Below are 21,780 nucleotides of genomic sequence, written 5' to 3'. Positions count from 1 at the left end.
GGCCTGAGCCCGCAAGAGTGGAGACGCTGACAATAATTAGCACTACTCTCCTGTCACACTGCTAAAAATAATAAACGCTCTTCCCTTTTGTTGTTCTCCCTCAGAAGAATGCAGGAAATTTAAGACTTTTGAACTGTCACCATTAGGCAAGGATATGTTTGCCAGTGCATCTCAGAAAAAACACTGTACAACGTTTACAGCTGGAACTCTTCACTAGATATTAAAAATGTCACAGCTACATTCTTACTCGAGGTAGCTTTCGAATGATTAGTGGCGAATATTTAATTAGGCGAGCAGGGTTGCATCGTCTAGGGAAAAAATCGACCATATACCGTGTCTTCTTCCCCCTCACAATCGGACAGGGAGTCAGAATTACTATTTCTGTGTCTTTTGCGTATATAGGTCGCGTTTTATTAGTAGATTCTTTTTTAGATCATCTGCTCGAAAAATCTGTTTTTATGCAGATACACCTCTTTGACAACAACAGTACTAAAACCTACGTGTGGAACTGTTAACACATATTTTAAAAATCGGGGGTGGGAGTGGGGAGAGCATATTTATTAGCCCTTTGCACCGCCGTTTTGTCTCTTATATCTATGAGGCTACAAAAAGCCACTTTGCGTGACTTCGAATGGCCTCATAGATATGGGGTAAGGCAAGCCAGCACAAATCACTGTGTTGCCTTACTCTGTGCAAGGGAGGCATTCCATGGGTGTGGCAGTGGGTTTTTCCCACGCAGTACCCATTGATTTTGACACATCCCCAGATTTACTTAATCATGAAAACCTGGGGAAGTGCGAAAACCTACGCCACCCCTGAGCAGGCGTAACAAGGAGAAATATCTTTATTTCACCCTTCCAAAGGCCTGCCCTCACGAGGTGCACTAACGGTGTGCCTCTTTTTTGTGGAGCACAATCAGTGCTCCTCCTGATGGCTTCTTGGCCTTTCCGCCCACATGCATAATATGGGATAGGTGCAGAGGCAAATAGATTTTCTAGTTTGCATGAGGCCTCAGCCCCATGCAAATGAGGGAATGCTCTCTCGAGATAACACAGGTGCTACCTTTGTCAGCACTATCAGTATTATGGAAAAGACCACACAAGCATGTTAAGTGGCCCCTTCTGTACTACAAAGGTTCCCTGGGGTCACACAAAGGGGGCACACACATCTGTTGTGCCCCCAGCTCAGTTTCTAAAACAGGGCCCTAAAAGCCACTGCAATCAATTGAGAGTTTGTTGCATACAATTCCATTCTGTTTTTTAACAAAACATTCCAGAAATGATGGATGGATTATTACCTTTGTGGGTGACATTCGAAATTGGGTACTATTCTTTGCAAGTGAGAGTTGGAAATTGCGGTAAATGGTGGTTTGATTAGTTTGGGAACCGAAGTACCCTTTGGTTTGAAATAGGAAATCTGAGACAGTTGAGCTCCTGAAGACAAACAGGTCATGACAAAGAGAGTTATGCAAGATGACATTACCTCGTCATTGCACACGTAAAAGGAAGAACATGCCTCTGAGGACTGTTTTTGGGTAGGAAGAAACAATCCAGCCTTGCACCATGGTGGAAGGGTGCCTGCGCTGGTCACTTTCAAACGAAAATATGTTGGCACCCCCATTTACAAAGGGGGAAGGGTCCCTTAGTATGAATGTTTTGTGGCCACATTCTGGTCTCAAAACATTCATACGTGGCCCTGCGACTCGCAATTAGGAAGGGACGCCCTTCACATGCCCATTTCTAATAGCGACTCGCAAACCCTATTTAGAGAGTCGGTAATAGGTTACCAACTCGCAAAATGGGGTTGGTACATGGCAAAGTGCATTTTACTGGTCGACCAATGGGCTGTTTGTAACTGGAAAAGTGCTTCACACATCTGGCCCTAAGTTCCTTGCTACGTTGGACTGCATGAATATTTGCTAAATATGCCTCTGATTCTTTAGGGTGGGCATCAGGGGTGTGATTTTCCTTAGTGCTGTAGTTGCAATGCCACCAGGTCCCAGTGATTTTCGATGCTCTGTGCACTTTAACTATAGTATCTATTACCACCCAAAAAGAGATAGGGCACCTTTTTCTTGCTTGTATTGGAGCCCCTTAACCCTTTCGTAATCCTGTTTTGGACTTCAGACGCATTATAATACTGATCAATATTTGAACACATTTTCAACTTTTTAAAAAATATTACATTTCTGTAAAAAAAAATCCTCTATTTTGCTTAAAGTAGAAATTTGAATTTATAAGAGGTTGTGCATAATTATTTGATAGAATGAGAGATTAGAAAGTGTACATATCTAATTTATTAAGAGTAAATGTTCTAAAAAAACATATTAACTATCGTTTCCACCAATACCGAAGACATTTGTATCAACTATTGGACTTGTTTCTATTCTAAAATTATATATTTTGCGTTATCTCACGCGTTATTTTTATTTTAACCAAACAAATGAAGGAATGACGCAACGCATGTTCACCTACCAGTATGTTTCTTTCTAAAAACAAATAGGAATTTTCACACCTTAAATACTACTGGAGGCCGACTGTAGACAGATCTTCTAAAACAACATGCCCTCCAGTTGAAATCACCACTAGGCTAAGTCAGTTACCACCCTGCACTGCAGCGGTATGTAGGTGTTCTCTAGAGACGCTGGAGAATATCTTGAACTACCAAGGTCGCCTTCAAGATTATCTAATTGACACAAACGCTGCTGCGCCCAATATGCAGAGCAAAACGCTTGCGTTTGGTGTTGTATGAACTATGAATGCTGACTGACTTCTTTGGGTGTGTTTTGGGCTCTGATTGTTGTCGTTCTGTGAGGAAGAGCATTGGAAGCCTCCGTTTTATAGAACATCATTTGGCTTTTTAAAGATGTTGCCTTACCTGAAGATGGTAAAAAGCTAAGGAAAATATGCATTTTTAAAGTTTACCGCTAACAACGCAAAAATCGTATGGAATCATGAAAAATAAATGCAGAGCTAACCGTCATTAGCTACTTCTAATAATGACAACTATTTTAGTATTCCTGCTGCCTTATGAAGTGTTACATCCTGCAGTGTGAATTTATGCAGAGAGAATGCTAACAAACTAGGTTTTGTATACAGTGAGACACCCATTTTTTCTTGTTCAGTTGACAGTTTGTTCTATAACTGTCATAAAAAACAGTCTGTTTACACTCAGCGGCCATACTGGCGATAATTTTGTGATTTGAAAATAGAACAGGCATGGCGATAATAAATGCAACAGTTCTATTGTTCTATATGTAGACCACCATTATAGCACTTCAGCACGAGCCAAACCTTCAGGGAACAGTCTTCTAAATGGGCCTGTGACACCATCCTGTAACTGTATATGTATAATGGATGCGGGAAGACCTGGCAGAGACGGAAAACAGAAGTACAAAGCAGAAAAACAAGGAGAAACTTGCATTCCTCCACCTTGCATCTGGCATATTTCACTATGTAGTGTTGAATGGGACATTTTTTGATAAGAGGTTAATTCTAATATGAACATAAATGATTGTAGATTAATCCGGCTCAAAGAAGAGGAAGGTTTGCCACTGTGGCAAGCAACCCAGGGAAAGCCGCTGTGCTTCTTCATTTTTTTTGCAAAAAGGGAAAACTTCTGGAAGTGAACCAATAAAAAAATTACCAACTCGTGGGGTAACGTGATACACGAGTGACCTGGCCTCCTGATTTAGTGTTAGCTTTCAAGCAGGATGGTCCTTCTTTACTGACTTTAATGACTGACATTTCTCCACCGTCTGCACAGCAAGAAGGCACCCACAATGGAAATATATTTTAAATGGTGAAATATTCAAGAAACGGCTCTGCCACGTTTGACAGTCAAATGAGTATTCCAGATGACTGAAGGAGCCTCCCTCTGTAATATCTGAAATGACTCTATACCCCACCTAAAAAGACATAAGGGGCAAAGATGAAAGGGCTACTGAAATTATGCAATTTTGATTGCATAATTAGTGATTTGTCGCATTTCCCACATAATCTATTATCTGCTGCATACTATGCAGATTTTAACAAATGCTTTTAGTTTAGACAGATCAAAAGTTGCCAAAAACTCTAAAACATGTGTTGTTGCTCAGTGGAAGGCCCTCTGGAAAGGTTCACTGGTCACCTTTCTGATGCCTATTGTGGTTTGTGAATGTTAAGGGGGAGGTGAAGGGTCAGTCGAAGCGCCAGGTCTTGTGGTACTTCCTGAACTGAGACCGGGTGGGTGATTGCCTGAGGTGGATGGGGAGGGTGTTCCAGGTCTTGGCGGCGATGTGGGAGAAGGATCTTTCTCTGGCTGTGGTTTTCCGGATGCAGGGGACTTTGGCGAGGACCTGGTGGGCGGAGCAGAGTTGTCTGGCGGCAGGGTAGAAGGTGAGTCTGTGGTTGAGGTAGGCTGGTCCGGCGTCGTGTAGGGCCTTGTAGGCGTGGGTCAGGAACTTAAAGGTGATTCTCTTGTTGATTGGCAAACCACAAAGAGATGTTCAGGAAACATATCTGCTACCTATTTTGGGTCTACCATATAGCACTTTGTTAGATAATAAAAGCTATTTTATAAATATGGCCTATTGTACTAACAAGATTTGCATGCAATTCGATTTTCAGCACCCTATTTGGACTCAAAAGAAGTCAAACTCTTATATATGCCACAACAGCAGTCATTGCTTCTACAAACAAAGCTAAACACTCATTTTCTGTAACCAGCACAGTAGTAAAATCATTGAATCCCAAACTAGGCCATGTCTGCTACTCAAATGAATAGCATGAGAATCATGAAACCCCTCTTCAGGCAAGGAATACCTGCTCTGCAACCCCTTTTTGTTAGTAAAACACAGCCATAATTAGGGAGAATGGGTCCATCATAGTCCCAAGGCCAGGTGCCAGTGCACCTGATGCTGTAATGGTAGCTACAACCTGCCTCTGTTATATGCATAAAGGGAACATTTTTTAGAAAAAAATAATTGTCTAGTATTAGAGAGATGCCTGAATCTGCAGAGCAGTAGCTACTTAAAAGTACAATTAAAAGAATAGCCCTCTTACCTGTACCATTCTTCTACGAGTTGCCTCTTATAGCATATCAGGTGCTAAATGTGACCAGGCAAAGTGTTTTCGATAACAACCTTCTTTAAATTAGATCCCAGTTGTTAGACTTTTCATCCTTGGCGTGGTCTCCCTTAACTTTTTGCCTCTGTTCCCCAGGTTGTTGATGTGTGCTGGACTCTGATTTTACTGTTTTTGTTACTCTGGGCACTTTACCACTACTACCCAGTGCTAAAGTGCAAGTGCTCCTGTTTAAATTGTATGTAAGTGGTTCATCCATGATTGGCATATTTGAATTACTAGTAAGTCCCTAGTAATGTGCACTAGAGGTGCCAGGGCCTGTAAATCAAATGCTACTAGTGGGCCTGCAGCACTGGTTGTGCCACCCACATAAGTAGCTCTGTAATCATGTCTCAGACCTGCCCCTGCAGTGTCTGTATGTGTATTTTTACACTGTAAATTCGACTTGGCAAGTGTACCCACTTGCCAGGCCTAAACCTTCCCTTTACTTACATGTAAGGCACCCCTAAGGTAGGCCCTAGGTAGCCCCAAGGGCAGGGTGCAGTGTATGGATAAGGTAGGACATATAGTAATGTGGTTTATATGTCCTGACAGTGAAATACTGCCAATTTCGTTTTCACTGTTGCAAGGTCTGTCTCTCTCTCATAGGATAATATGGGGGCTACCTTTAAATATGATTAAAGTGTAGATTCCCCTAGAGAGTAGATGGACATGTGGAGTTTGGGATCCCTGAACTCACAATTTAAAAATACATCTTTTAGTAAAGTTGATTTTAAGATTGTGAGTTTGAAAATGCCACTTTTAGAAAGTGAGCATTTCCTTGCTTAAACCATTCTGTGACTCTGCCTTGTTTGTGGATTCCCTGTCTGGGTCAGTTTGACAGTTGGGTTGTTTTTCACCTCACACCAGACAGTGACACAAAGGGAGCTGGGGTGTGATCTGCATTTCCTGATTAGCCATCTCTGCTAGGAGGGAGGGGTGGAGTGGTCACTCTCATCTGAAAGGACTGTGCCTGCCTCTGACAATGCTGTCTCCAGCCCCCTGGTGTGTGTCTGAGGCCTTGCCTGGGCAAGGCAGGATTTCACAAGAAGGTGTGAGTCCCCTTTGAAGGAAGGTGACTTCAAAGACTAAAATGGGTATAAGAAGGGCACCCAAACTTACAAACTTTAGAAACACTTCTGGAATCAAGGGGAACCTCTGCCTGGAGAAGAGCTGATCGCTGAGGAACAAGTGCTGCCCTGCCTGTGACTGTGCTTTGTGGAGCTTTCCTGCAGTGCTGCTTCTGCCAGAGTAAGAGGGCAAAGACTGGACTTTGTGTGCCTTCCATCTTGAAGAAGAAATCTCCAAGGGCTTGATGTAGAGCTTGCCTCCTGTTATTGAAGTCTCAGGGATAGCAAAGACTTCTTCCTGCCAGCACCTGGAGTCTCTGGAGAGACCCCTACTCTGCTCTGTGGTGCCCTTCCAGTTCCTGGGACCCTGAAAGGAGAGGCTGGCAGCCTAAGGACAAAAATACACGCACCGAGCGCCGTGCGGAGAAAAAATCGACGCGAATCCGATCGCGGCTGAGAAAACGACGCGACGCCGGCTCCGCAGCTGAGAAACGACGCCGCAGGAAACGCGACCGGAGAATCGACGCCCGGAGCAGGAGAAACGACGCGCAGCATCGCTGACGAAGGCTGAGAGATCGCAACCAGCGCCGCGGGACTTTCGGACCGTCGCGTGGCTGGCTTTTTCGACGCGCCTCGCCGTGCCGAGCTGTTTTCGACGCATATACCCGTGCAGGGTTATTTTCGACGCACACCGCCCGTGCGGGGTTATTTTTGCCGCAAACCAGGTACATTCTCACGCTAGCAGCGCTAGTGTGTTGTTACAACTACCTAAAGACTCTTTTTATTTTAATCCTTTAAAAAATCATAACTTGACTTGTGTATGTTGGATTTTTGTCGTTTTGGTCTTGTTTTGTCTAGATAAATATTTCCTATTTTTCTAAACTGGTGTTGTGTCATTTTGTAGTGTTTTCATTAAGTTACTGTGTGTGTTGGTACAAATACTTTACGCCCAGCACTCTGAGGTTAAGCCTACTGCTCTGCCAAGCTACCAAGGGGGTAAGCAGGGGTTAGCTGAGGGTGATTCTCTTTTATCCTAACTAGAGTGAGGGTCCTTGCTTGAACAGGGGGTAACCTGACTGTCAACCAAAGACCCCATTTCTAACATTGGTGACCAGCGGTCGGGATTTGGACTTGTATTTGTACTTGACATACAGTAATTAAGTGTACACTACTGTTTTGATCTCAGACCACTACGTGACCACATACTACTAGTCTTGTGATTTTTGTTTTTTTACTTGGACTGTTTTTCTCTGCATTCAGTTTCTTTTTTTTCGCTGATCCTGGGATTGACTTTGCTGAAACTTCATTTGAGAACTTGCTTTTCTGTTTTTGGAACTGTGCATATTTTTTTTAACCTCTCATCATGTCTCAGTCTGGAGATGCCCTAGCTGAAGCTGCTTTTGACTTGGAGAAATTGGAGAGCTACAAGGTGGCTCAGTTGAAGCAGTTTTGTAGTAATGTTGGCTGTCCCATTAAGAGCTCATCCAAGAAGGATGAGCTGCAAAAGGCGCTGAGGGCCTGGGTGACAGCCAAAGCAGCTGAGGGGCACACAGATGAGGAGCCAGAGGGGGAAGAGGAGTTGCAAGTCACTCACACTGATGTAGTGGGTGGGCCTGCTATGTCTCAGGGGAGAATCTCTAGGGCAAGTAGCAGTGTATCCTCCAAGGGTCTGACACCTGAAGAGTTACAGGACAGACAGGCAGAAAGGGAGTACCAATTGGAGCAGAGAAGGCTAGCCCTTGAGGAAAAGAAGATAACAATGGCTCATGAGCTTAGCTTGAAAGAGATAGATCATAGAAGCTAGTCCAGTAGGGATGGTGGCAGCAATTCTACAGTGCAGCCTGAGAGAAGGGTACACATCCCAAAAGACCTTGTGAGGGATTATAAGAGGGAGGATGATATCTACTTGTGGTTCAAGGGTTATGAGTCAGCTCTCCACATGAACCTGGTCCCTGAAGCTCATTGGGGGGCAGCCCTGTGGAAGCATTTTGAGGCAGAGGGGAGGGACACACTGAAGGCCTTAGGGGATGCTCAGAGTCTCACCTACCCTGCCATGAAGGAGGCCTTACTTACCAGGTATGGTCTCACCCCTGAGCAGTACAAGGAGAAGTTTAGATCCTACAAGAGAAAGGAATCCCAAACATGGTTGGAATGTGTTGATTCTTGTTGCAGGTCACTGGATGGTTGGGTGAAGGGCAGTAAGGTAAACACGTATGAGGGGCTTTACAATTTAATTGCTTGGGAGCACTTGTACAGTTTATGTTTTCCAGAGCTGCGCCAGCACCTCATTGACAGCAAGCTGACTGACCCCAGGAAGCTTGCACAGGAAGCGGACCGCTGGGAGAGCACCAGGGTCCAAAAGAGGTATGGGGGAGACCACGCCAAGGGTGGGCAGGGTCCCTCTCAGAAGAAAGGGGGGGGTAAGGGCAAACAGGATGAGTTCTCTAAAGGGCCCCAAACTGATTCCCAGGGTAAGGATTCCCAACCCCCCAGTGAAAAGAGGCCATGGTTCTCCAAAGGGAAGCCAATGGCAGGTGGTCCCCTACGTAAGTGCTATTCATGTGACCAGGTGGGTCATGTGAGGGGGGACCCCAAATGCCCCAAAAGTACACCGGCACCCACTGGTGCACCGTCCCAGGGTTTGGCCAGTGTAGCGCTTGGGGAGGAGTTGGTTTCAGGTGGGTGGGAACCAGCAGAAATGACCCTTGTCTCACTAGGGGACAGTGAGATGGTCCAGAGAAACCTAGTGCCTGATAACACTAAGAAGTACAGGCAATGGGTGACCATCAATGGACAGAGGGTGGAGGCTCTGAGAGACACAGGAGCCAGTGTGACTACAGTGAGGAGTCACCTGGTGTCTGAAGAGCAGATTGATCCCCGGGTACTTCACCAAGTAGTTGCAGTAGACAACTCTGAGCGCCTCTGCAGAGTGGCGCAGGTTCCCTTTGAATGGGGGGGGGTCTCAGGTTCCTGGAAAGTCGCTGTGAGTCCAACCATGCCTGTTGATTGTTTGCTAGGCAACGACCTGGAGGATTCCCCTTGGAAGGAGGTGGAACACAGGTCTCACTTGGAGATGTTGGGTCTGCCTGGGTGGGTATGCGTATCCACCCGGTCTATGGCAGCCAATCAGGGTAGTCAAGAGCCCCTGGAGCCTGAAACAGTGGCCCAGGGGACCGCCAAGAAGAGGAAAGGCAGGAGGCGCGGGAAACCCGCCCCAGAAGTTCCCACGGTCCGGGAGGAGGCAGAGCCTGAGGGTGATGCCCCGGAACCTACAGGGGAACAGGTGGCTGAACTGGGGGAGGTCCCTGAGCTGTCGCAGTGGCAGCAGGAAGGGGGACCCACCAGGGAAGTATTCTGCACAGCGCAGAAGGAATGCCCTACTCTTGAGGGACTGCGGCAGCAGGCTGCAGCCCAGGCGGCTGGCGGAGCGCCAGGTACTCACCTGATTTACTGGGAGGATGGCCTCCTGTATAGTGAGCCTAAGGTTCCTGAGCCGGGGTCAGCTCGTATGCTGGTGGTACCCCAGGGCTTCAGGACCTTCCTACTGGGTTTGGCTCATGATGTGCCTTTGGCAGGACATCTAGGGCAGGACAAGACCTATAAGAGGCTTGTCTCCCACTTTTACCGGCCCTTGATGAACAAGCAGTCAGCTGCTTATTGTAGATCTTGTCAGACTTGTCAGGCAAGTGGCAAGAGTGGGGGGAAATGCAAAGCTCCCCTCCAACCTTTACCGGTAGTCAGTACTCCCTTTGAAAGGGTAGGAATTGACATTGTGGGGCCTCTGGATCCCAAGACAGCCCTGGGCAACAGGTTCATCCTGGTCTTGGTGGACCATGCCACACGGTACCCAGAAGCTATTCCTCTAAGGACGGTCACCGCCCCCGTGGTGGGACGTGCCTTGATGGGGGTTTTTACCCGCATGGGGTTCCCCAAGGAGGTAGTATCTGATAGGGGTACAAACTTCATATCCACTTATATGAAGTCTCTGTGGAAGGTGTGTGGGGTAACCTACAAGTTCACCACCCCTTACCACCCCCAAAGTAATGGTCTGGTTGAGAGATTCAACCGCACCTTGAAAGGCATGATTCAGGGCCTGTCAGAGCCCTTGAGGCGTAAGTGGGACGTCCTCTTGCCATGCCTTCTGTTCGCTTACAGGGAGGTGCCTCAAAAGGGACTTGGCTTTAGCCCCTTTGAGCTCATCTATGGCCACCCTGTGAGGGGACCGCTCAGTCTGGTGAAGGAGGCTTTGGAGAAAGCTCCTAGTAAACCACCCCAGGATGTATTTAGCTACATGCTGGCACTAAGAAACCAGACTGCCCGCTTCAGGCGTCTCGCTCAGGAGAACCTGGAAGCAAGCCAGGAGGACATGAAACGGTGGTACGACCAGAATGCCACTCTGGTTGAGTTTCAGCCTGGACAAAAAGTGTGGGTCATGGCACCAGTAGAGCCTAGGGCTCTCCAAGATAAGTGGACTGGGCCTTTTGAGGTGGTGGAAAGAAAGAGCGAGGTCACCTATCTGGTAGACTTGCAATCCCCCAGGAACCCCTTGAGGGTCCTACATGTCAACCGCCTCAAACCACACTTTGAGCGAACTGAGCTATCCATGCTCCTAGCGACAGATGACGGGGTGGAGGAAGAGAGTGAGCCTCTTCCTGACCTCCTGTCTGCAGGAGAGAAAGATGGGTCTGTGGAGGGAGTGATCCTCTCCCCCTCCCTGACTGAGGAACAGCAGAGGGACTGTCGCCACGTGCTGGGACAGTTCGCCTCACTGTTTTCCCTGATCCCAGGAGTCACACACCTGTGCACACATGATGTGGACACTGGGGACAGTACACCTGTTAAACATAAGGTTTACAGGGTGACTGACAGGGTGAGGGCTTGCATTAAGGAGGAAGTCTCCAAAATGTTAGCCCTAAGGGTTATTGAGCACTCCAGCAGTCCTTGGGCCAGCCCAGTGGTCTTGGTCCCAAAGGCTACTGCTCCTGGTGCCACTCCAGAACTTAGGTTCTGTGTGGACTACCGGGGTCTCAATGCGGTCAGCAAGACTGACGCACACCCCATCCCCCGAGCTGATGAGCTCATTGATCGGTTAGGAGCTGCCAAGTACCTCAGTACGTTTGATTTAACATCTGGGTACTGGCAGATTGCCTTAACTGAAGGGGCAAAGGAGAGGTCAGCATTCTCTACCCCCGATGGGCACTTCCACTTCAATGTGATGCCCTTTGGGATGAAGAATGCCCCTGCCACCTTTCAGAGGTTGGTCAACCAGGTGTTGGCAGGACTGGATGAGTTCAGTGCCGCCTACCTGGATGACATTGCTGTGTTTAGTTCCACATGGGAGGAACACCTGCAACACCTCTGGAGAGTGTTAGAGGCCCTGCAGAAGGCAGGCCTCACTATTAAGGCGAGCAAGTGCCAAATAGGGCAGGGTTCTGTTGTGTACTTGGGACACCAGGTGGGGAGTGGCCAGGTGGCACCCCTACAGCCTAAGATTGACACGATTCTGGCTTGGGAGCCTCCCAAGACCCAGACTGAAGTGAGAGCCTTTTTAGGTCTCACAGGATACTATCGGAGGTTCGTTAAGGGATATGGTACCATTGTTACCCCCTTAACTGAGTTGACTTCTAAGAAGCAACCCAAGAAAGTGATCTGGACAGAGGCTTGCCAGAACGCTTTTGATGCCCTGAAGGCGGCCATGTGCACAGCACCTGTGCTGAAGGCACCTGACTACTCCACGGAGTTTGTTGTACAGACAGACGCCTCAGAGCATGGTATTGGAGCAGTACTCTCACAGCTGAATGAAGAGGGCCTAGATCAACCCGTAGCCTTCATTAGCAGGAGGTTACTACCCAGGGAACGTAGGTGGAGTGCCATAGAACGTGAAGCGTTTGCTGTGGTCTGGGCACTGAAGAAGCTAAGACCCTACTTGTTTGGGACTCACTTCCGAGTTCAGACCGACCACAGACCCCTCAGATGGTTAATGCAGATGAGGGGTGAGAACCCAAAACTGTTGAGGTGGTCCATTTCCCTACAGGGGATGGACTTTACGGTGGAACATCGACCCGGTACAGAGCACGCCAATGCTGATGGTCTGTCCAGGTTCTTCCGCCTTAGTGATGAGAACTCCCATGAGGTTGGGTAGTTGCTCCCCACTTTTAGCTGGGGGGGACACGTGTTAGACTTTTCATCCTTGGCGTGGTCTCCCTTAACTTTTTGCCTCTGTTCCCCAGGTTGTTGATGTGTGCTGGACTCTGATTTTACTGTTTTTGTTACTCTGGGCACTTTACCACTACTACCCAGTGCTAAAGTGCAAGTGCTCCTGTTTAAATTGTATGTAAGTGGTTCATCCATGATTGGCATATTTGAATTACTAGTAAGTCCCTAGTAATGTGCACTAGAGGTGCCAGGGCCTGTAAATCAAATGCTACTAGTGGGCCTGCAGCACTGGTTGTGCCACCCACATAAGTAGCTCTGTAATCATGTCTCAGACCTGCCCCTGCAGTGTCTGTATGTGTATTTTTACACTGTAAATTCGACTTGGCAAGTGTACCCACTTGCCAGGCCTAAACCTTCCCTTTACTTACATGTAAGGCACCCCTAAGGTAGGCCCTAGGTAGCCCCAAGGGCAGGGTGCAGTGTATGGATAAGGTAGGACATATAGTAATGTGGTTTATATGTCCTGACAGTGAAATACTGCCAATTTCGTTTTCACTGTTGCAAGGTCTGTCTCTCTCTCATAGGATAATATGGGGGCTACCTTTAAATATGATTAAAGTGTAGATTCCCCTAGAGAGTAGATGGACATGTGGAGTTTGGGATCCCTGAACTCACAATTTAAAAATACATCTTTTAGTAAAGTTGATTTTAAGATTGTGAGTTTGAAAATGCCACTTTTAGAAAGTGAGCATTTCCTTGCTTAAACCATTCTGTGACTCTGCCTTGTTTGTGGATTCCCTGTCTGGGTCAGTTTGACAGTTGGGTTGTTTTTCACCTCACACCAGACAGTGACACAAAGGGAGCTGGGGTGTGATCTGCATTTCCTGATTAGCCATCTCTGCTAGGAGGGAGGGGTGGAGTGGTCACTCTCATCTGAAAGGACTGTGCCTGCCTCTGACAATGCTGTCTCCAGCCCCCTGGTGTGTGTCTGAGGCCTTGCCTGGGCAAGGCAGGATTTCACAAGAAGGTGTGAGTCCCCTTTGAAGGAAGGTGACTTCAAAGACTAAAATGGGTATAAGAAGGGCACCCAAACTTACAAACTTTAGAAACACTTCTGGAATCAAGGGGAACCTCTGCCTGGAGAAGAGCTGATCGCTGAGGAACAAGTGCTGCCCTGCCTGTGACTGTGCTTTGTGGAGCTTTCCTGCAGTGCTGCTTCTGCCAGAGTAAGAGGGCAAAGACTGGACTTTGTGTGCCTTCCATCTTGAAGAAGAAATCTCCAAGGGCTTGATGTAGAGCTTGCCTCCTGTTATTGAAGTCTCAGGGATAGCAAAGACTTCTTCCTGCCAGCACCTGGAGTCTCTGGAGAGACCCCTACTCTGCTCTGTGGTGCCCTTCCAGTTCCTGGGACCCTGAAAGGAGAGGCTGGCAGCCTAAGGACAAAAATACACGCACCGAGCGCCGTGCGGAGAAAAAATCGACGCGAATCCGATCGCGGCTGAGAAAACGACGCGACGCCGGCTCCGCAGCTGAGAAACGACGCCGCAGGAAACGCGACCGGAGAATCGACGCCCGGAGCAGGAGAAACGACACGCAGCATCGCTGACGAAGGCTGAGAGATCGCAACCAGCGCCGCGGGACTTTCGGACCGTCGCGTGGCTGGCTTTTTCGACGCGCCTCGCCGTGCCGAGCTGTTTTCGACGCATATACCCGTGCAGGGTTATTTTCGACGCACACCGCCCGTGCGGGGTTATTTTTGCCGCAAACCAGGTACATTCTCACGCTAGCAGCGCTAGTGTGTTGTTACAACTACCTAAAGACTCTTTTTATTTTAAACCTTTAAAAAATCATAACTTGACTTGTGTATGTTGGATTTTTGTCGTTTTGGTCTTGTTTTGTCTAGATAAATATTTCCTATTTTTCTAAACTGGTGTTGTGTCATTTTGTAGTGTTTTCATTAAGTTACTGTGTGTGTTGGTACAAATACTTTACGCCCAGCACTCTGAGGTTAAGCCTACTGCTCTGCCAAGCTACCAAGGGGGTAAGCAGGGGTTAGCTGAGGGTGATTCTCTTTTATCCTAACTAGAGTGAGGGTCCTTGCTTGAACAGGGGGTAACCTGACTGTCAACCAAAGACCCCATTTCTAACACCAGTTAACTAGAAACATTACTAATTAAAATGACAGGGTACATACAATTCTTTTTGAAACAAATGCATCTAATATTCATGGGCCTTCTTAATTATATTTTGATGTACATTCAGTGAACCACAATAAAATACACAAGTGCATAGAACTTGGAACATTGTTAATTTGTGTCATAGCCATCCTTTTTTCTTGAGGATGCCAGATCCCAATCCCAAAATCAAATTAAAAGGGGTGTAGTGGTTCACTGACATACATGTTTGCCACTAGGCAAATTCAGCATTTACGAGAAATGTTTTTTTGTTTGCAAATGCCCACACTACCTGCTATGGTAATAATGTGTCATTACCATTCAAAGGTAAAAGACTTGTCTCACCTCTCTCTATAGTCAAGCATTGGCATCTGTCCACACTCCAAAAGGCACTCCAGAACCTACCAACCATGGAGGGGATCAGATACCTAGTCAAAGGACTTCAGAAATACTGCAATGAATTTCACCATTGAGAAAATTAGTTGTGAAACTACAACGTTTCGAAGGGCAGTTGCCCAGAATATGCCTTAACAAAAACCCAGCAATCTCATCTTATAAACTTTCCATTTCAACCTACTGTAGTGCAGGAAGAAAGGCTGAAATAAATGGAACATGTACGTTGTATTTAGCTTTATTTTTCAAGGGTTAGGAGCACCTATAATTACCGGCCTCCACTACTCCCGTTCCTCAGGAGCCCATTACAAAATCCTGTCTTGACAAAAGTACATTCAAAGTCTCCATAAATGTGCTAAGCTTTCAAATATGCAGTGTACTATTAGGGTCAAACGAGCGCAATGTGGTAATCTGTATGTGGGCTTCTAACCATGCCCAGGTCATGCCTGTCACTTTCATTAGTTCGTGGGCTTGCCTTTTAAACATCAAATGATTCCATTTGTGAAAGGCTTGCATACGTCATGCCTTTTCCAGTGTTTAGCCCTCCTCGAGGGCACCGGTAAACTACTGAAAACATACGAGACTCCGTGTTTTCAGCTGGTTTCTGGACTACTTTATCTTTTCATTTCCTGCGCAGCGTGATCTCGCTGGGCAGAAGTTGAGTGCTTTGCATGTCATGGCGACCATTGGCTCACATGTGAAACTGTTTTACTTTTCATTATTAGTTTATATGGCAAGAAAAGTCCAGTTAGGAGTTTACAACACTAATACCTCTAACACGAGCAAACGCAAGACCCATTGCACTGCAAATTTTTGATTCCTTTTGGGAGCACAATTCATTGACTTGTTGCTTAGGCAACGCCTCAACTCTTTATTTTATTCAAGAAATCTCTCAGCAGCCAATAATGAACGTCTGCTTATAGGGACAATATAAGGGCGCATTATTTACTTCCCCATTAGATCAGTTCTATCGCAAACAGTGTCTCTGATAGACAATAGTCAATTCATGCTACCTTACTAGTTAACATTTTTATAATCACCCATTTCATTTTGTTTGTCAGGAAGGGTTTTAGAAGTGGCAGAAAGGTTATTGGAATATTAACAATCAATAATAGAAAAATACAAAAACTAATAAAACATTATTAAAATACACTATGTGAATACAGGCGCACTTGGGTAGAAATGCAGGACAGATACAATTACTAAGAAAACACAAGCACATTAGAAAAAGGGCTCCAATACAGATCAACTGTCTGGATGTACACCTGGACAAAAACATGATCTAACCTATTCCATAACTGTAACCTGCACATAAAGACAGACAAGGAAAGCTAAACCCTATATTTCAATAACATATTACAATAGATTGCAGCGCATTTTTGTAAGAAGCCATTATTCTCTGCTGGATTACTGTGCCTATTTGTCTGAACATGGCAATTTAGTCAACACGGTTAATAGAAAATAATTAAAACCACAGAAACACCAAGAGGTAGAATGTGGGATGCAACAAGCCTTTCTAATTAGCACATGTTGCTTTCCTTTGAAAAACGGAAAACAAAGCATACTTGTAAGTGTTATTCTGGATGAATTTAGAAGTGCAGAATAGCTTAAAAAATATCCTAGACCAATGACCTGCATGTTGGACTGTGAGGTTCAACATTGTTACGGATATAATTAAAACACCTAAATATATAATTTCAACGACTGGTTTTAAAAACCTCATAGCAAAATGAGAAGACACGACAATGACTCAGTTGCAATCATCTTAGCCATGATTTTAAAGACATAAGGCCCGAAGAAACATATTACAATGAGAAATTAAGAAAAGTCTAGGAACTTCACAGATTTAGAGAAGTAGTCTGTGAATAAACGGCATCTAGTCGCTAGAGACTGGTTTCAAACTCTGTTTTATTTGTTATCGTACATTAATACCGGTTATGGCTCCCGTGTAAATATGCACCTTTAAAGTTTATTCCTGCGCCAACTCACCAAGCAGTGGCCTAACCTGCTACGTCTTGATGTATTAACAAAAGTCACTAGGGCAATGAAGGCATAGGCATGTTGTTCCCTCTGAGGGTAGATGCAGCAATTGACTTCTCTTCTTCAATCATCCGTTCTCCTCAGTACTTAATTTGTAAAAACATAAGAAAGTGCTGGCCCCCAAAATGTTCTTTGGAAGCACGTCAATCACTGCTGGGTCAGGCCGCCTCCACCATGGGCACTGCTCTGTGCACCGTGAGTGCTGCCCACCAGACTCCCTGAAAAAGTAAGGTCGGGTGAACTTTTCAAGTGGGCCCAATAAATATCCTATTAAATGTGGGAGCAAGCACGTCCAACTTTTCAAAGCTGGTTTGGTCAAGGGTTACCTTAGGAATATTTGAAAAAAAAAAAAACATGACCAAATGGTGAGTTGTACAGCACAATATTTACATAAATGAGCTAAAAGTGCAAAGGTCCTAATGGGAAACTAATGAAATATTCCACTCATTTTATGGCAGGCCAGGCAAGCCTTACCTTCTCCAGGACTCATTGGGGATTTCACTCCACAAGAGAATTTCGCAAAAAGGAGGCAAAACAGAGGATCTTTCAGCACATTTCCATTAAAATGAGCTAATGTGATGCATATATTACAGACAGTTAATAAAATCTGCCATTCAATTTCCACTGAAGTGTATCTGGCCTCTCTATGGCTCCTTCTCCAGCTAAAGATGAGACACTCCTTACCCCACTGCAGATGTTCCCTAGGCCCAATTAACCCATGGAATGATCTGTCCAGTTCTAGCCTTGCCACAAACCACTGAATTGGTGCTCGCATATTCAGTCTAATCCAGCTTTTGAAAGTAAAGCGTCCAACATGCCAACACCAATTTAGGCTCCTTTTCCTAGGCTGGGGGGGAGGTACTTCAGTCTCTAAGATAGACCCCCATGTACTCACAATAAAGATACTTGGCCAGACATAAGCTGTGGCATTCTCAAGGCTTCCTATGACCGCTCACTAAAAGGGGGAGCTATCTTGTATTGGGATGCTGCACAGTGCGATGGAATAGAGCTATCCAATACTCTTGTGACATTGCTAGATTCTGCAGAATCAATATCGCCTTTGCCAATGTTATGGTTTTCAGTTTACCAACTCGGGAAAGTAGAACAATGAGCCTGGCTGCTAGGATTCAAACTCCTCATTCTATCATTGTCAGTCATGAGAGTTCAACTCATTTACCATCCTCCCTGCCTATATCATATTTTATCATCACAGTGGATCTTCTAAAAAGAGAGTTACATTAAGGTGAAAACACATACATAACTGCAATCACTTGGGGAGTTATTAAGTGCTGGCTAAATTGTATTTCAAGAACTGAGCTTTGGTGTTCTTTTATTAATGCATAAAGAACACGCACCTTTAAAATTTTCTTATACAGCTGTTATAAAAAAGTTTTCATGTTTTTTCCTCTGAGCAACTGCTTTGAAGCCAGTGTAGCCACTTCCTGCATCTTGGCCAATCAGGAGGCCAGTGGGTGAAAAGGGTTGTGCAGTGTGATTAAGGAAAGACTTGCTGTTTCTAATCCATGACTTGCCACAACAGAAAAGAGAAAACCTGCCTGTTCCCTGTCAAGATGTTAACATACAGGACCCACTGTACCCAACTGACAAGTTTTTATGGTTTGAAAATACTCGGCAGAATTATGTGAACACCTTCACAGCAACTGTTACAAAATATTTTGAGCGACGCATACACCTGGTTATAGAAATGACCGTAATACAAGTCCTCTACTTGGTACTTTTTCCAAGCTTCACTCAAGTAGTATATATAATCTATACACTTTGGGAAAGTATACAAATGAGAGGACTGCATGAACGTATGTGAGGCACGTGCCCTTGTTTATGCTTTCTGATCATTTACATTTCAACAATTCAGGTCTGATTCATAAAGTATGTTCTGTTATTAGCTGAGCCCTCCTCTTTTCTCAAAGGTAAATTAATCTAGCATATCCCGCCCTGATTCGCTAAGTATGTATTGTGAGCAGATGTCTTACTCCAGGCTTCAGAGTGATTTACTCAAGACTTTCCAGGAGGAAACCGTGTATTTAAGGGAAAGGTTTTCTGAGTCACAACATATTTTTCACCCGAGTAAGCATACCATACTCCCTGTCATCATTTGTGCTGAAAGATCATATTGTATTTAAATCTTATAACATACCACAACAGAACAAGTAGTTGTCCCACATTGTAAAACAGGCGTTCATTGATTTGAAATTGGGTATTCTCCATGCTAAGGAGGGAATTCCCTTTTCCCTGCAACATGATCCCTTTACAGAATATACACTTCTGAAAGCCAGTCTGAATGCTGGGCAGAACATAGACAGTCTACATATTTTCTTCCATGTGCATCGTTTTGTAGGGGCCACAAATAATCCCAAACTCACTCGTCTTCTATTCTGTGTCTAGTGAGTGTTCAGTACTAGACAGCAAATCTACATTGTTGGTGTATGGTATCAGAAAATGTGGGCAAATTATAATTTGACAAAAGTATTGCGTACAAAATATAAAATGTATACCAAAAGTTTTGTATGCAGTATTCGGGACACACTATTTATACCATATGATATTTTTGTCACTGATATTTTGATATACAATCAGGTCCTGAGCCCCACTCCTGCAGGTGGTCAACCACCACACCCTTGGGATTTGGCCTTGGACAGCTGGGCATAGGTGCAGGGCTTGATCTTGGCCAGGCACTCCACCAAATCCACATGGTAGGCCAAACACTGATGCACAAATGTTTCAAACGTCTGCAGTATGGTTGAGTCTTGGCCAGACTCTGCTTCTGCATCCATACCCTATGCATGACTAACCCTTGCTCTCAACCCTGATCACAGCATTGATCTGCTACATCACCCAAGCAATGGCCTCTTTTTTCCTCGCTCCCAAAATTGTTCAACTCCCTCCCTGAACTTCACAGAATTTCATGAATGGATTTATCAATAATGTTACAATCTGGAAGCTCCAGACACGTCCTTGTCACTGTAGAGTACTGGGCAGCTTATCTCTTTGTCTTTAGAATTACATTTTCATAAAAGTAGTCTACTCTTTTGATTCTCATTCCATAGTAATTACAATTGTGTCATTCTATGTTGTGACATGAGCTTCATGTACAACCCATGATATATTGTATCTGCATATCAGATAAAAAGAATTTGAGTACAATAAATTTACATCAATGCAGAAAAATAACTATTTCAGTCCTTTCTTTTCCAAATTGACTTCGGTTTTAGAAAGCTTGTCTTAAGAGACTGTACAAGGAGGACATAGTGATCTTCATATAAAATTACTTTTCAACATCCACATTATTTTTCCCTTTTACAGTGTTTTGTAATTAATAAGGATGTGATCATTCACTCTTGTAATCAGAAGCTGAAAAATAAGCTGTCTACAGGAACTTTGTTACACTTCAGAAATTGACCTTGATACGTTTGTGAAAAAATGTTAGCAGTTTTACACTGGTACGTTGTAAATGGCTCAGATAGCAGGAAACACTACACTTTCGATCAGCAGAGAGGAGAGAGTGAAATGCAGGCTTTCGAGATATCAAATACAGTACACACTCTAGCTGACGTGAGAGTGATGGCCATTAAGTGTGACTGAGAGTCATATTATACCAATGATCTCCAATGAGAGAGTGGCATATTGTGTTTGAACAGATATCGAATGTAACCTAAATCTTGTTAGGAAGAGCACAAAAAGAAAATACTAGAAAGCCATTGATAAAGATGGAATTGTTGTTCCAGCTAAGTTAGATATGCTGTATTGAAATACATGTTTTGTATTTTCAGGTTGTGTACAAAAACAATGATGTCAGACTTGAGCTGTCTCGACTTGCCAAGCAGGGAGATGCTAAGATGAAGGTCCACGGTGTTGTTGCATTCAAATGTGAGAATGTGGCAACCTTGGAACCAATCACATTTGAGACCCCTGAATCATTTATTTCATTGCCAAAGTGGAATGCCAAGAAAACTGGCTCGATATCCTTTGATTTCCGCACCACAGAGCCAAATGGACTGATACTGTTTAGCCATGGCAAGCCAAGGCGACAGAGAGATGCCAAGCACCCTCAAATGGTCAAGGTGGACTTTTTTGCTATAGAGATGCTTGATGGTCACCTCTACCTTCTGTTGGACATGGGATCAGGTACAAATAAAATACAGGCGTTGCAAAAGAAGGTGAATGATGGAGATTGGTATCATGTGGACTTTCAAAGAGATGGTCGATCAGGTAAAATACTAATTGAAAAATCTTTAAATTATTGTGTGTTATCTTTTATAATCAAAACATGACTCTGTGTGCACATCCCTTGTATACAAAAAGTGTTTCTATGTACATAAACTGCCTGGGGGGGCATTTCAGGATATAACTATATATAGTAATGTATTAGGTGCTAAAACATGAACACTAAATGCTAAAGTCAACAAAAGAATGTCAAGTTAATGCTTCTGATAACTATGTATAATTCCTCGACTGGAGTAGTTAGAAATAGTTTCACCTCAATGTGAAGACACACCACCTACACACAACAGGCACAAGCAACTCACTCACCAAAGATCCCTTGAAAAGTTACAAAATGATAACCTTCATTGCCTCTTATTTGTGCAATTTCTCACATATACACCTTAAAATATTCATGGTGCCTGCAAAACCTTCCTTTATATTAGGCCATTGAGCAGCATGCCACTTAACACCCCCTTGGAACATTCACCAGAAGACCTCGCTAGCTTATTAATCTATGTTTGGTCCCTCACATATCATACCTTCATATTTCATTTGTAATTGACACATCTTTTTATTACATTCATAATAAAACAGCTTGAATAGAGGCCCTCATTATGACCCTGG

The 21,780-nt window shown here is 44.6% G+C and overlaps 1 protein-coding gene across 21 annotated transcripts in view; it reads left to right on the top strand.

The window, feature by feature from the left end:
- Positions 1-21,780, top strand: part of NRXN1 (neurexin 1) — a 1,474,248-nt gene that overhangs the window by 749,452 nt on the left and 703,016 nt on the right. For all 21 annotated transcript variants that reach the window (XM_069234058.1, XM_069234055.1, XM_069234049.1 and 18 more), the window contains one exon: positions 20,724-21,162. In XM_069234058.1, coding sequence (XP_069090159.1) covers positions 20,724-21,162 — 439 coding nt within the window. The remainder of the gene's footprint in view (positions 1-20,723; positions 21,163-21,780) is intronic.

This window comes from Pleurodeles waltl, chromosome 5 (genome assembly GCF_031143425.1).
Source record: "Pleurodeles waltl isolate 20211129_DDA chromosome 5, aPleWal1.hap1.20221129, whole genome shotgun sequence".
NCBI classification, from domain to species: Eukaryota; Metazoa; Chordata; class Amphibia; order Caudata; family Salamandridae; genus Pleurodeles; species Pleurodeles waltl.
The sequence above is the reverse complement of the archived record's forward strand: the minus strand, read 5'-3'. Positions and strand labels throughout refer to the sequence as shown.